Raw genomic sequence first — 16325 nt, forward strand, 5'->3', positions numbered from 1 at the left:
TAAATGTAAGTGTGAATGTAAACAATCAACCGTCTTTCTCAAGAATCGCCGTCTGCAACTGTAGTTGTCTTACCCAAACAAAAGAGACTCGTTGCTTTAAAAATGTAACTAAATATTTTTGATTTCAAATGTCGAGTGCTGAGGAGACGACTCGCGAGTGAGTCAGATTTCAGTATCAGTTTGAATATGCTCAAACCCAACTGTAAACATTAATATCAGACGGATACCGGCCGATATATCGGTGCCTACAATACCCACAATGCAGTTCAGCCAATGAGTGATGTGAACAGAGGCAGTTTATCAGATTACACTCAGCTTCCTCTGGAGCCACAGAAGGCTCTATACCACCTTTTTTTCACATACAGATTAGTACTGGTGCAGTTACCCTTTAAGAATCCAGAAGGAAGCCCGTTTAGTTTAACATTGTTACTAACTTTTGCAGCTGTAGTTCACAGCAGGTATGACACGGCTAATGTTAGAGAAAGGTGAGGTAATAGTCAGTAAGCTTTGGTTCCTTTAGGCAATAAATCACCTGGTTACAGTGAAGGGGAAGTGTGTGGTTACAGTAAAAAAAAAAAAAAAAAAAAAAAACATTAATTGCAGACCTGTGACCGGACACAGACTTCTGTCTCCTGCATGAAGGGGCGGATGCACCACACCTGAATCCACCCCGCCCTTCACACGCTCGCTCCCCACACAGGGGACTGGCATTAAATGCGAGGTGCAGAATTTGCCAATATGAACTCAATTCGGATGAAGGCTGGGCTGTGTAATCCCGACGTGTTTAGTCGGTCCCTGAAGCGGACTTAGAAAACATCTGTCCTCTAGTTTTTTTTTTTCAAAGCCACTTTTCAGAGCGTCTCACACGGATGAAACACACTTCAAATTAAAGCCTTAAAGCCTCACTAACAACCTCACAGACCTTGCGTCACCTGACTGACTGTCTGACTGTCTTACTGACTGGGCGATCCCATTCGCATAATGACACTGATGGGATCAACCTGTTCATTGGCATCCTTTTCCATCTTCATCAGGAGCGAAGAGGATATGAAAATGATTTGCAGTGTAATTACTGTAAACTGTATTAGGCTGGAAACGCAACTGCCGAGCAAATGTTCAAACGCTGTCGGTAGCAGTAAAGCGTTCGCGATGGCAGCTGGTTAGAATAAGTAGCTTCGAGTGTGGCTCTGCCTGCCGGATGGCCTGTCAGAACATTATAAGTGGAGCTTCAGTTCTATAAATCTAAAACTCCTCTCTCTCTCTCTCTCTCTTTCTCTCTCTATTCCTCCATCTGCCCGACTTACTCACTCATCTCCCCCCCTCCTGACGTCTCTCCCCCACTCCAGCAGCAATCATCTTCAACTCCTTACCTCGACACCATTTCCTTTACACCTCAGGATTTTCACTCTCTCCAACTTTGAGTCCTCTCTCCTGCTCTCTTTCAGTTCCTGGGAGCTTGATCCATTAAGTTTCTCATTCTTTGAGGGGAGTCCCAACAAACCGATCGCTGAGCTCTGTGGCCGAGAAAAGCCACGATCCAATGGCTCCAATCTAATCTCTCCCTATCGCTAGGGGAAAACCTCGCCGCGACCCAAAATCTGCAATGACTGCATCCTCTCGCTCTCTCTCTCTAGTACACACATACACAACCGTGATTACACTCCCCTTTCCTCCCCTCGAAACCTTCCACCTCCTCCCTCTGAGGTTTAAATCAGCACCTTACAGACTTGATGGAATACTGATTGTAGTCTCAAGTGAGCGATTTGAGCCGTGCACCCAGTCGGGAGCATTTGGAAGCATCAAGGCAGACACTCAGCGAGCGATTTAACTCACAGAACAGATATGGTGTTCTTGAATAAAAATAAATAAATAAAAAATAGTGGTGGAGCGAAAAGTGGTGTAGCAGCTTGAAATGGTGGTTAAACTCAACGTTTTTGGCCTCAGCGCGGAACATGTGGGACTCCAGAACAACAAAGAGAACATGTCGACACACTGCCGTTCGGCGGGTTGAGTGATTGACGCAAACCTTCCTCTTTTTTTAAAAAATGTTTTTATTTAAGCTCTACTGCGCTCAATTTATTATTAAATAAATGTCATGCATGATGTATTGTCGCCCTTCATTTCTAGAGGCGAAACAATGAACGTTTTGTCCTCAGGAGCTGTAACTACACTAGGACACGTGTTGTTGTGGAAATATTGCGGCTAATAAAATTATCAGCCCGTGAATCGTTGCCCGTTGGTCTCCGCTTCTGCGATAATAAAGTCATTTTCTTCTCTCTCGTCCTCGTCCAAAAAAACAAAACAAAACAAAAAAAAAACCCACATCTATTCCACCTTGAATTCGCGAAATAGCCGTAGAAGGCAGAGAGCCCAGTACAGATGCACTGGGAATCTATTGGGCATTGAGGCGGCTGACTCCTGCCAGGATTACTGCTAAGTCTGGCCCCGTGTTCAGACAAAACCCTATCAAACGATACAATTGAGCTGTCTGGGTAAAACAGTGGTGCTTTTTTGTCTTAATTGCTCTACCACAGGTTGTGCAGTTCAAGTGTCATGGCCTTGGGAAAAGGTAGGTGCTTTCTGAACCAGGACAGCTCCAATTTATGACCGCGAAATCAACCCTCCTCGAGCTACGAGTCCCGGTTTGTCCCACAAACCACGAGCATTAGTAGGGTTTTTTTTCCCGCTCTCAGTGTTTATGTAAGAATAAAATTATCATATTTTGCTTCTAATAGACATAAAGCGAGAGGTGGATAAAAAGCAGATTTGTCTTGCCTAGACCTGAGGTTAATCTGGCTGAGCTGTAAGAATACAAGACACAGAGGCCGCGAACCCGAGTAATACTGTTTGTGTTCCGCAGAACAAAAAAAGAAACCTTTCAGTGCGCTCCAACATCAAGCGAAAAAAGGTGGCACTCTGCCACTTTTAGACGAAGCCGCAGTCAGAAGTTGCAGCCGAAGATAACAAATGTAAGCGTCTTTAAGCCGCAGCGGCTAAGAACTTTTGACCCGACGAGCAGTGTGTGACATGTACAAAAAATACAATGAGTGAGACAAAAAGTCGGCTGTAGCATGGGATGATTAGCTTCAGTACAATGAGAACATAAATATGGTCATTTCAGCAAGGAAAAACACAGAATGAGTGGATTAATAAACATTATTTCATCACCTGGACCAACATGCAGAGTTATGAACCTTTTAAGATGTCTTTTTTCCACAGCAGGAACTTAACAACCCATAACTGAAGACCTTACAACAAACCTCAACTTTTAAGAATTTGTAAAAAGCTTTTGGTGTTCTGCTTTGTGTTTCCACCGCGTTGTACAAAGCAGGACATTTTAGATACGCTGCACTGAAAAGGAGAGAGTGCTTTGGATGGCTACACTGATTGAAAAGGGGGCAGACGTTGTCATTTTCATACATTATCCGTGCGGCAGGCGAGCGCAGTTGTCGGACAAACAATAGCGAAGAGGCACTATTGAGATGGAAATTGTCCATTTTTGATGGAAAATTGCCCGCCAAAGAAGAGCAAAAGAATCCAGAGAGGAGTTAAAGTGAAGGATCAACTTGTAAAATACAGGTCTGGGGACAGAACATGAGCATCTTCGACGACGAAATGCATCAGCCAAAAATAATAGAAACTTTGTCCAACGAGCTGTCACAGCAGTGAGATGTTGGGTCAACAGATCACCGTTCGTTTTGGTCTATATGTTGTTGTTTTTTTTTATCCTTTACTATAGATATATAGATAACTGCTAGCGTTAATATGTTACCTAGGTTGGCATGACTCCTTTTTTTACACTTGGTGCTTCAAAGAGCTGCAAAAGAAAGAAAGTGACCGACACAGCGGTTACACTGTCTTGTGAGAGCAAGCTGTAAAGCTCCGACCTCATCGCTGGACACGGGTTTCTTCAATTAGGCAGCCAGCTGGGCTAGCGGACAAGCTAACCTTGCAAGTGAAAAAAACAAGTACGTAACTATTTAAATGATCAAAAATGCTAAAAACGCTGTTTACAAAAATGAACGGTATAGACGAAAAGATGGCAGCTCTCTCATCTGCATACGTAATATGAATTTACCTGCTAGCAGCCAATTAGCTTAGCTTAACATGCAGATTGGCAAAGGGACAAAAGCTAGCCACGCTTTGTCCAACACTTAAAACAATCCACCTAAGGCTCTGAAACTCTTTAATTAATATCCTCTCAGTTTAATTTGCATTTTGCATTTTTTTATTTGTACAGCGGGAGCTTTATACGATGTCTGGTTTCCTGGTGGTTTACAGTCTTTTTGCTAAGCTAATCGACTGCTGGCTGCTGCAGCTCCGTGTCCAGCAGACAGAGTGCTATTGATTTTCTCATCCAACTCTTGGCCAGGAAACGGATAAGTATATTTTATAAACTGTTTAACTATTCCTACGACTTAGCGGGTTGCATCGTTCCTGCTGTGTGAAGAGCCTGTTTATGCGTTAACCCCTTTTGTGTTTAAAACCTCCGCAGCAAAGCAGCAGCTACACCAGCACCAGCACCGAGCAGAGGATCTGACATTTGTGAGGCAGCTGGCCATATTTGAAGCCATGTTAGTAATCTTAGCACCTCCCAGGGTAGAGTTACAGGAGAGCGGAGGATCGTCACACAATGTTAATATATTGGAAATGTTACGCGTTAATATTTCACACAGTCATTCCGACTCTGGCGTAATGACCGGACACATCCTCTGAATCCCCTCAGCTGGGTGCACAGATGAGTACACCTGATATCACCGTGGATTGTGTCCCTCGTTTTTCTTGATCTGGCAGCGTCAGCTTGCTTGTTTGTGCCCAGTGGTGATCTATAATCAATCTCCCATCCACCCTTGAATGTGTCCACCTGCAGCTGCGGCCTCCCCCTCATTAGTGCCCCCCTGCGGTGTGAATGTAAATGTCGAGCAGGCCTCCGGTCCAAGCAGCCATTACCGTCGATCTTTACTCAAAGATGTGTGTGAGGCTCCACTAAATGTTTGTTGTGACAACGTTTCGCGTGTGTGTGTGTTTCCCCCGAGCCTCCATCGACCGCGGCGCTCCTCTGTCTAATAGCATGTTTGACCCCAGCTTGAAACCTCACAACCTTGTTAGCCCTGTTCGCCCCAGCAGCGGCAGCAGCAGGCATGATGGCACTCACGCTGGCAGTGACCCCAGGAGCGGCGCGTCCATCCCCAGCAGCAGTCCACCCTGGCCCCGTATCGACACAGGCCATTGGACGAGGCCATCTGCCGCGGCCACCTGTGAAAGAATGACATAATTAGTTCACAGCCAATTAAAATGTCTTAATGAAACGAAGGGTTCTTTTCAATGTTGTTTGGAGGCTTCAGAGCGTTTATATGATTCATTTCATTCTCCTGCTGTTAAATGGAGCTTGTATCTTGTCTGAATAGACCGATGGTCCAGATTGTATAGACTTTTGATTCATGCCTTTGGGTTTACATAAATAGAACTGAATCGACTGATCTGTGTAGATGTTCTTGAGTGTATGAGAGCTCTTCAAATGCACTGAAGGTTGCGAATTCTCCCATGTACCTTACTTGAGTGTGCATGAAAGAAAAAACCTTTTAGCACCTTTCTAGTGAGAGCAGCACTACAGAAGTCTAACTTGTCTATTAAATGTCAGAAAACAGTCAGGGGCTGTATCTAATACTTCGTAAGACCTTTTCAAGATTATTTTTTAACCAAATTAAACACTGGTTTGTGAATAATTCACCCTCTTCTTACTAAAGCGTTACAGGTAAGTGTCAAAGTATGTTGAAATGCGGTCCTGTGAAGAAGTGCCTGCAGGTAAATGCAAAACAGTATTAGGCTCATTGGTAGGTTTAAAGGTTCGTGACGTCAGAAATGTGGATTTGACACAAAAGAGCTTGACTCATTTTGTCGATACAAAATAAAACGATGAAATGTTTTTGACAATTCAGACCTCGTAAGTTCAAATTCAAGACTGTCGACCGCAACGGCAGCGCATACAGATGCAGCGGCCTGAGGCTCCTTCAACATCGCTACATTTCAGTTTTTCCAGCTTTTTTGCTGCCTATGACAGAAATACATTGATCAGCACTGGAGGAAAAACTGAGGCTTTGGATTAAGTTGAGCGGACTTTGAGACGATTAACGCACGGCATGTTACTACCATCCAACAACTGATCTTTGGTGCTTAGACGCAGTCAAAGTGGATGGACAGCGTTCATATTTTAAAATTCAAACACAGAATTGTAATATTTACAATATGAATGAAGTAATAATACAAATACGGACCCCAGAACACTGTTTCAAGCTAGAAAGGTGGCAGGGTCCGCCACCCAGTACTGTTGCTGTTTGAGCCCTTTACGAAGCCCATCCAAACACCTAGTTCAGCCTGTATGAAGCCATTGGACTGACTAAACCGCTAAAGCTGTTAGCAGGCTAGTGGCGCAATAATGACAGACAAAGTGAAGCCAAAATGTCCCAACGAGTGAGTACTAAGTATGGTATAACTGGCATTGTTGTCTTCTTCAACAACCACCGCTGCTGACGTGAATTTGTCCGCTTGAATCAGGTAGAAATGTTCACAAACAAGGTTATCTGTTAAAGTTTTATTCATGTTGTGTTCAGTCACAGACTCTGAAGTCATCGCGACAGGCGTCAATATGAAATGTGCTGTTACCTTGAGTATGATTTTTAGACATCTTTGTGTTTGAAGACGGTCGGTTCACCACTCAACGAAACATACCACACAGGTATAGTTGTTTTTAGACATTTGATTGCAGAAACGTGACAATGTTAACACTTATCGGAGACGTGCGGATGCCTCCTACAGTTTACCAGATACCGAGGTGACATTTTTCATCTCATCTTTTATTTGGATCTCACTTACAGTGGCAAATCATGAATATTCAGTTTTTTATTCACAGGAAGTCCCTTTTGAGAAGCTGGAGCCAGCAAATGTCGATTCAATTGATCTTCGAAATAACTGCAGCTTAATTTCCTGTCAGTCAACTCATCGTTTCAGCTCTATATGAAACATCAGAGCAATAATTCCAGATTATGTAACTCGCACTCCATTTTCTGACTTACTCCCTGTAACACATTATCATCTTGTCATAGAAATAAAACTGATAAGCATGTCAGATCTTGTTGGTTTGTACGATGTCAAACTGAAGACCTGGGTTGAAAGGCCTGCCAGGCCCGATTTGAAGTCATCCCACCACGAGCATCAAAGCGCCGCTGACAGCCACTTCTGAGAAGACCACATTACTGTTCATTATAAGGCTTATGAAACAGATTAGCGGCTCCATACTGTCCTGTCTGATGCCCTTGAAAATGTTTTCTATATCCATTTATTACATGCATGAGTGTCTGTCCCTTCAGAGGATCTATCAGTCAATATCCTGACAGTGGAAGATAGCATCATCCCTTCTACAGAGACAGAGAGACAGGGAGCAGGTATTAGTGTATATACAGATATAGGGTATTTTTAACATGCCGCAGTTCTTCTAAGAAAAATTACAGCCGGATGTTTTTTGTTCCACCGTGTTCTGTTCTGCTCAGAGAAATAGAAATAGCTTCTTGGCACACAGTGTATGTGGATTACCTTTTTATCTGTACCAAGGCTCACCGCATATTTATGGAGAGAATAAGGCGAAGGAAGGAGTCCATTTAAGGATACTGATGAAAATCCGAGCCGCATACTTTGAGAGCCTGGCTCGGAGAGGTTACCTAAAATCTACGGAGAAGTAAATCAATCACATGCTGAGGTGAATTTTTGTAGCTACAGAACAAGAAAGAAACCTCTTTTTCCTTAAGTACTGAGGCTCAGAGCATGAGAGTTTTGCGTGGATCACAAATCCAATATATGAGAACTGAGTGACCTGAGGTGACTACTCAGGTTTGCAGTTGTACAGCGGGAGCAGGGAACACTTTTATCCGGTTACAAGACAAAGAAGAAAATTCTCTTGATATACTTCCTTCACACAAAAGACGCTTTCCTTTGTGCCGCGAAGAGAGAGCGAGCACGTTGCTCAGTATTCAAGGCACATCCGTTGCCACTATCCCTGCCTGTTAGCGTCTCTATGCCAAGATGAGGAAATGCTAATGCTTGCCCCCGCTGCCAATCACCTCATTGGAAGAAAAAAAAAACCTGATGGATGCTAAGTGAGAGTGGCAGATCCAGGGAAAATGTTTGTCTGCTGCCTGGCCAGCAAGAACGCAGTCAGGCAGGGAGATTCTCCAAGCAGAAGGAGGAGAGGAGAGGAGAGGAGAGGAGAGGAGGTAAAAGGCTGAGAAAAGACAATGAAAGATTAAAAAAAAAAAGGAATGGGAAGGGAAGAGCCAAAGTAAAGGAAATGAATAAAACAAAAGACAGGAAAGACAAAAAAAAGAACAATTGCCCTTCAGGGACAAAATAAAGATCAACTTGAAAAGAAAAAAAGCAGGAGGAGAGAATAGTAGAGAAGAGGTAAGGTAAGGTGTGGAGACAATGGGAAGATGAGGGACAAAAGAAAGGAAAGGAAAGGAAGGGAGAGGAAGGAAAGGAAAGAAAAGGAGAGGAGAGGAGAGAAGAGGAAAGGAAAGGAAAGGAAAGGAAAGGAAAGGAAAAGAAAGGAAAGGCACAACCAATTGCCCTTCAGGTGACAAAATAAATTTGGACCTAAAAATTAAAAAAAGGAGCAGAAGAGAGGTGAAGGCAGGTGAGGAGACAACAGGGGGAGAAAGGACAAAGAAAAGGCAAAATGCAAAGGACAGACAATGTAAGTTAAAGAACAGCAAAGGAAAGTAAGAAATGTAAGAAAATGTAATGGATGGAAAAGGAAAGGAAAGGAAAAGAAAGGAAAGGAAAGGAGAATTGTCTGGACAACAGCCAGGTTTAGGTACAACTGTCTCTCACCACTGATATGCACCCACACACGCAGACACACACATGCTGTCCCTCCATACTGTAAACTTTCTACCAGAGCACCTCTGCCTGTTGCAGTCATCCCTTTATTTGGAGGACGGTGACACCTTTAAAAAGAAACATGTGACAACCTCCCATAACATTTCAGTGATGTTTAAATCTGGTTTGACTGGCTCTTACCCTGATGAACTCACACACACACACACACACTCTTTAATTTATTCACTAATGTGCATAAGGTACTGATCTCAGATTATGGAGGCATGATGGGGGGAGATAACGCGCCTATAGGTGCACCTGCTCCTGCACAACACAGCCTCTCATATTCCCTTTGATGTTATAAGATGTTGCAAAGTGCTCATTGACGCTGATGACTCTCAGTAGGAGGCAGCCCGCGCCCGAGTCATTTAACAGTTTTCAAAAGATTCTGTGGGTTAAAGAGATATTTTGATAAAAGCTAGAGCTCAGTCTAACTGTGAAAAAAACACTCACAGGCCCAACTCCTGTCGTCTCTGCATGCATTGTGCTGTAATGACCTTGAATAAAATGCTTTTTCCAAACGGCAGTCCGGCTTTTAGTAGCAAATCCTGTGGTTGTAATGTCTGAGACTTAGCTGTGTTTTTGCACCAGTTTTCTTTACTTGAACCTTAAAAAAAAAAAAAACACACAAAAAATCACCAATTGTGTGACTGAAGCTTGTTATTCCTCCAGTTTATCTTTCCCAGCCTCTCAGAACTCTTCTTATTGCCGCAGGTTGCTTTGAAAGTCACATCTAACAGTTTTGATTGCCAGATGTTGCTCAGAGATCAGTGCACGCGGCTAATTAGCTTCAACATCGCATCACCGTCCAGTGTTGTGGGACTTGAAAGCTATGTGATGGAAGTGACCTCGTCTGGTATTGCAATTATTTTGTCCATCAAATTGTTGATTAATCAATTAGTTGGCTGACAGAAGATGAATCATTGACTATCTTTGTATAATCCTGTTATTATCCTGAACACGTTTCCCAGTAAAGTACATTCAAAGCTGTTGGCAAGTCATTTGGAGCACAGGGATTCCCATAAGCCTGCAGATGACCTGTATCTGCCCCCTATTAGCTGGAAAACACAATGAGTCCACATTGTCTTAAATGGGCCAAGTTCAAATCAGATGAAAAATAAATAAATAAAAAACACTTAAGGCAAAAAAAAGCAATTTTATGACCTCAAAATACCCCTGCTTGAACATAAAAGGGGGCAAAAACTCATTAAAGATCTTTATTTCCTTATTTACACTAACTCTGTGCGTACAAAACCGTCATAAACTACTGCTTAGGTGGAGAAACAGCGTATTCAAAGAACAAAATGCATAAGCCTACATAAACGTGCATAATCCAAGTTTTAAGCTTTAAAAATGGACATAAACTTTATGTTATTGGATTTGGAATCTCATTGGCTACATGGTGCATCAATCATCCGGAGGGGTGGCGTGTAACTGGCTCAGGAGAGAGGAGAAAGAAGAGAGAGTGGGTGAACACGGCCACCCCTTGGCCTTTGTAGGCTCCAGGGCGGGCATAGGGGCTAAACAACCAGACACTTAATTTGTGAGTTGGCGAGATTTTGTACATGCAAGTTTCTTAACTTGTTGGCTTGCTTGTTAGTTGTCTGTTTTTGGCCACGGAGTTTTAAAAGGATAATGAATCACTTATTAATGGTTACTTGTAAGCAACTGATCCTAAAATCCACTGGTTCCTGCAGTTCACATGTGAACAGTTTCTGGTTTTCTCAGTCTTTCAGTCATTTTTGATGCAACAAAAGCAAGCAATTCAAAACTTGGACTGTGGTAAGTCGTTGTGATTGTGATTTCTCAAGATGGTCTGGCTTTTTTGTGGACCAAAATAAACAAGAAACGAAAAGACAGATTGACAGATCAATAACGAAAATCACTCTCTGCAGCCCTATTCTTTGTAGCAGATGGATATCGAAGGCCAATTGACCGTAAAAAGGATGACAAAATGAAAATAACCAACAGATGGGGCAAAAATAAAAACATCAGATGCAGCCAGTGGTCTTTTGTCGCTTTTCCAGGAGCGGGAGAAGATTATGTGGTGGAGTGGTGGAAAATTTAGCCTGGAGGTTTTAAGAAACATATATAAAAATATAAATCAAGCATTGTCAGCGTGTCAGGATCGGAGGGTCACGCCATTTGACTCTGAGCACGTGATGTTATGAAGGCAATGAAGACACGAGCAGTTGTTTGAATGCAGGGCTCCCAGTGGTTTGGTGGGCGAGAGGTGTTCGGGATAAGGAGACCGGAACCTCGTGAGATGCATCAGGTCTTGAATTACTGAATCAAATACTCACATCTAACGCTTCCTCCTACACAGGCTTGTATAAATACACACACACACACACACACAGTGAATGTGGAATCCTGTTTCATGTTCTCGCTGCTCAGGCCTCTCTTCATGCCGAATTCAGCCGGCGGTGGTTGTGTCCATCAGCTCGATGTTTCATCGCAATCGACGCTGCGGCAACGTGAAATGCATACTTTTAAATTCTTGGTACATTTATGGGCATTTTGAAAATAATGACAAATCTCGATCAACAAAGGGAGTTATGATGACGCTGTTCAAAGACGAAGAGCTGTTTTTTTTCTTTTTTTTGGTCCCCCCAGTGATATTCCACTGAGCAGAGAACTGGCATATCAGATGGACGTGGGCATAATACCTGTATTTATTACCCTCAGGCTGTGAATAATGATCCTAAATTGCACTAAGCCTGGAAGGAACTCGAGCAGATAATTATTACCCTTCACGCCTGCCATGTGACACCTCTCCTCCAAAAACAGACTACCAGACGAGGTTCTTGCAGCAGAACCCGAGCGCTTGATATCCATGAAGGGGGGCGCCATCCTTCTTCCATTGTTTCACAAATGGATACAGAGCAGGCCAATTCCCCCCCGCCTGACAGTGAAGAGTAGTCAGTTCATTGCTCACAGAGGAGCAGTGTGTGGGGTGGAGGGTGTGTAGCGTGATAATCGGCACCATGAAGGTGTAGTCCTCGTTCAGAGCGCTCACAATTTGATCGATCTATCTATTATCCACCCGCAGACAAAAAGGAGCGATTGTGGAATGGATCACACGCAGAGGTTGACTTCTGCATTTCGTCGCATCTTGCCGTGAAGGACTTGCTCGGACCTGCAGAAGACATGAGCCCGTGGAGTCAGAAGGTGTCTGGAGTCTTTAATGAGCCACCACGGCTGCACGTGGGCTGCCAGGTCTGCATGCCGGCTGCCAGATCTGCGTGCAGGCTGCCAAGACGGTCACATTAATGCGAGGCGCCACGTGGGACATCGAAGAAGATCTGAGGTGAACATTTAAAAGTGAGATATCAGCTGGCACGTAAAAAAATAAAAAAAAATAAAATAAAACTAAATGCTTTGTTTAAACAAAAGAAACGGAAGTGGCCAGAAAAATAAAAACACCTGCATGATGTAAGGCAATGCATCACAGCAGCCCTGAAATAAACACGACTAAAAAAAACATGCCCGGTGGCTTCTTTCTAGGCTTTGCACTTCGCCAGAGCAGCTTCATAAAAAAATGGTTTTGTGTCAAGTGTTAAGTGCAAAAAGTGCACTTAACACTTGGTAGAAACAACCTCAAGTGCATTCTTTCAAAATATCCAGCCAAGAGTGGGTTCAGTGCAACAATACAAATGTCTGGTCACAAGGCTGTGATACAAACTCTTGCTATTCCTTCTTTTCCAACGCACAGAGGGCGGAACATCACGCCAGTGTCTGCTCTGTAATCGTTGCATGTACATATTTACATTAAATGACTGAGGACTCTACATATAGGGATGAAGGGGGAGGAGGGCGGATTTATTCAAGGTGCATCGCAGGATTCTCTTCAAAGATTAGGTTTGGACGCAGAATCGGAAATGTGAAAGCTGATTCTTGACATTTTGATCACGTGTTGCCATTCAGACCGGGCTACTGAGGGGAAGCGTCACCGTCGTAAACATGTGCAGGCTTCATGTTTGGCTAACTCTTGACTTTTAAGGTGAGGATGGCTGACAGATAAGCTAATGGAAGTAAATTAATCCATTCATTTCAACTGAGGTTTTAAAAAGCAACCACACGGTGCAAAATAATACATCCTGTGTAAAATTAAACATTTTGATGTAACATAGTCTTGCTCAGCCACACTTAGAGTATCTCCACAGCACTGGCTTTTCTACCACTTTTGTATAGGCAGGAAAACACCTATGGTTTGTTTGTATTTCTTGAAGCCATTCACAGTCGTCTTGGGTGGCGCAAAGCCAATGACGACATCGAGAGGCGAGACAAGAGTGTTGCTCGGGCATCATCTCTCTGTCCGAACTCCACTGAGCCCAAGAGAGTGATTGCAAAACCCGACTAGAACTCGACAGGCGTTCTTTTTGTCTACGTCCGAACTCGGCTGGAGCCCGAGCTGAGCTGGTTTGGGATTAGATTCCAAGCACTTACATTGATCTAAATTGATCTAAACTCAAGGGCTGAGTTTGTGTTACCCTGTAACTGTTACTAATGCTTCAGTTTGCCTTGTAGCTGCTATGAGACTCAGCTGTACTGTAATTTACGCTTTCACTCAAAAGTGTTTTTCGTTGGTCGGCATGAATGTAATCAAGAACGTAGAAATGTCTTGAGTCCTGTCTGGCGTTGGGGAGCACCTGCTGGTTTAAACATGTTTAAGGTGAGTTGTTCTATACTAATGCTCGTGAAGATTTGATTGGAGTGAAAACGTGTTTCTTGCTCCCCCATAGTTAACGCGTTATGTTAAGTATGTGAGGTTATCCGTCCATTTCCGCTTTGTTATCTCATGCCAGTTCAGTTAACAGCTAATGTGCTAGCCGAGTTAACCAGATAACGGCGTGATAACAGACTCACTGTACGTTTCTGTGAATGTAACTGTAAGTTTAACAGCTTACAGCCTTTGACGTTAACACGGAACGTGAGACACATCGTGTGTTTGTGAGATTTCTTTTTTAATGCTTGTTTGTTATCGTTGTATGAGAGCTGCACCGGACCGCCTTTATGATCTCGTGCTTGATCTATTTCTGACAATGCCTGATCACACAGATGTGGAAAAGAAATGCCTCTGACCAAAAGAAAACCTTGTGTATAAAAACATATATGCATATTTTACATCCACTGTTACACACGCACTCATACAGAGCTGGTGTATCATCAGTCGACCTCCACAACCGAAAAACCCAGACATGGTTTCTACATTTTTCTGTCCAAACCTGGCCAGACGGGTCCAGACAGGTATCCTTACTTTTTTGCAGAGATGGAGATATTGAAAACTTTAGTACGCAGACAGCAGAAGGAGGGGGAGAATTCAAGGATAGAGACTGAAATAGTTGGCCACTGGCAGACTTAAACCCAACATCCACATTTGATGGGTCAGACTAAATGCATCATGGCTTCTCAAACTGATTTAGAAAGCATTTGATTGTCCAGCGGCGCTTATTTAAAGGAAACATCTCCACTGATTTCCACTTTCCTCCCTGTTTGCTCAGTGCACACCACAAAATAAATAAATAAATAAATAAATAAATAAAAACAAGCTTGACCTGGTGATGTGTTCAAGTTCACATGTCTTGTTTGTTGAGGTCCAGCACTTGAATGCTTGTTTCTCCGTAGGAGGAAAAAAACACTGAGATGTCAGTCAGCGGAGTGCGACTTCACATATTGTTTGCTGTCTGAGAAAACACGCCGTATGCCAAGGCTACACTTTAAATCCTCTTTATGACTCAGAAAAAACGCTGGCTTTCAAAACGCTAAAAGAACTATAAATGTCTTATGCCCGTAAAATGGGACTTCGACAGCGTTTTCGCACTCATCCTCGACCCCTGTGAACCCGAGTGTGGGTCTTGACATTACAAAGCCAACATAACCTGGCACCCGTCCACAGCTTGGGATTATTACTGAGCAGGTCTGGTATGTGCTACTTGGCTGCATCAGACTTAACAATTTAGTGACATCACCGGGAAAGAATATCCTCCAGTCTGCTGTATGTGTTGCTTTGCAAACACGTTCCAGTGTCTCCGTTGACAGTCATCCGTGAGCCCTCGCACTGAACAAAGAGTGGCAACAACAGCGACAGCAATGTTTTCAGCCCCAGATTTGCAGGTAAGCATATTACGTGCAGCCACGGGAAAACAGAATGATCTTGCCAATGATGCCCGTGAAGGACCCTTCAGGACTAGATGGATAAGCCTGTTAGGAGCGCTCTCTAAAAGGCAATAAGTGAGGGAGACTGGGTAATAAATGGCTTTTTTGCTTGCGCTCGGTCTCAGGGGATATTCTCACCAATGAATGAATATTGAAGCAGGGAACTCGGGGCCCGGGCAAGTTTATACCCATAAAAATTGTCAAATTATGGCCACAGTGACAAGGCACTCAATCAGCGGGGGGATATTAATAATGTACAATATGCCGCTGCTGCTGGGGTTCAAGCAAATGATCATTACACAAAAGGCAACGCGTGAAATAAAAGTTGAAGCCCCTGCACAGGGCCTGTCGCAGTCACACATTAGCCGCGGTGATTAGGAAAAAAAGTAGTGCCCTAAATAACAATAATATAGTGTGTGCTTGCAGACGCTCCCTCCCTGTCTGCCTCTCTCTTTGCACAGACACTTTTTACTCCCTGTTGAAACCTTTAATATCCAAATCTGCTCCTTCCGAAACACTTTCTGGAGCCAAATCGAAAGAGCCGAGGAGGTGAAGAGAGAGAGAAAAAGGGGGGGGGGACAACACACCTCCAGATGTCAGAGTCTGTCCACGAGCAGGTGGAACGTGGGGCTGCCAGTCAGTCTGAAAGGGCTTCTTGTCTTTTTTTTGCTTTGGACATGCATGCACACCATCTCAATAACAATTACCTCCAATTATCTTCAAAAGTTTCTTTTCAGTCATTTGAAAACTAAAAATGAGAGAGCATCCAGCTTTGTTTGGGGTGGGGGGCTGTGTGACAGAGATACAGCAGGAAAAGTAAAGTACAACACTTGGCTGCCTGCTCTGTTGGAGATGTAGGGGAAATCTGGCAGTAGGAGTCTGTTTGTGTAACTCTCTAGTTGCTGTTTGGATGGACACGAGTCCAGATTTTTGTCTGAGCTCAAAAAATAGAAATAAAAATACATTTCAATATGATAGAAATAAAGAGGTAGTTCCATTTTTTAACTAACAAGGAGGAAAACTGAGCGTTTTGCCCTCCCAAAAAAACATGCACTCATGAAACATGGTCTTAAAACACTTGTTACAAAGGGATGGTTTAAGGTTGCATCTTAATTACAGCCTGGTTTTATTACGCATGCAAGGCGGTAAAAAAAAAAAAAAAAAAAAAAACAGAGAGAGAGAGAGTGGGAGAAAAGAAAAAAGCACCATCCATCACGCTCATCAACTCAGATGCA

At 43.3% G+C, this 16325-nt stretch overlaps 1 protein-coding gene across 5 annotated transcripts in view; it reads right to left on the reverse strand.

Moving 5' to 3' along the window:
• Positions 1 to 16325, reverse strand: part of npnta (nephronectin a) — a 58067-nt gene that overhangs the window by 40594 nt on the left and 1148 nt on the right. For all 5 annotated transcript variants that reach the window (XM_030425545.1, XM_030425527.1, XM_030425536.1 and 2 more), the window contains exon 2: positions 5156 to 5256. In XM_030425545.1, the coding sequence (XP_030281405.1) occupies positions 5156 to 5256 (101 nt within the window). The remainder of the gene's footprint in view (positions 1 to 5155; positions 5257 to 16325) is intronic.

The sequence above is a fragment of the Sparus aurata genome, chromosome 1 (assembly GCF_900880675.1).
Source record: "Sparus aurata chromosome 1, fSpaAur1.1, whole genome shotgun sequence".
NCBI classification, from domain to species: Eukaryota; Metazoa; Chordata; class Actinopteri; order Spariformes; family Sparidae; genus Sparus; species Sparus aurata.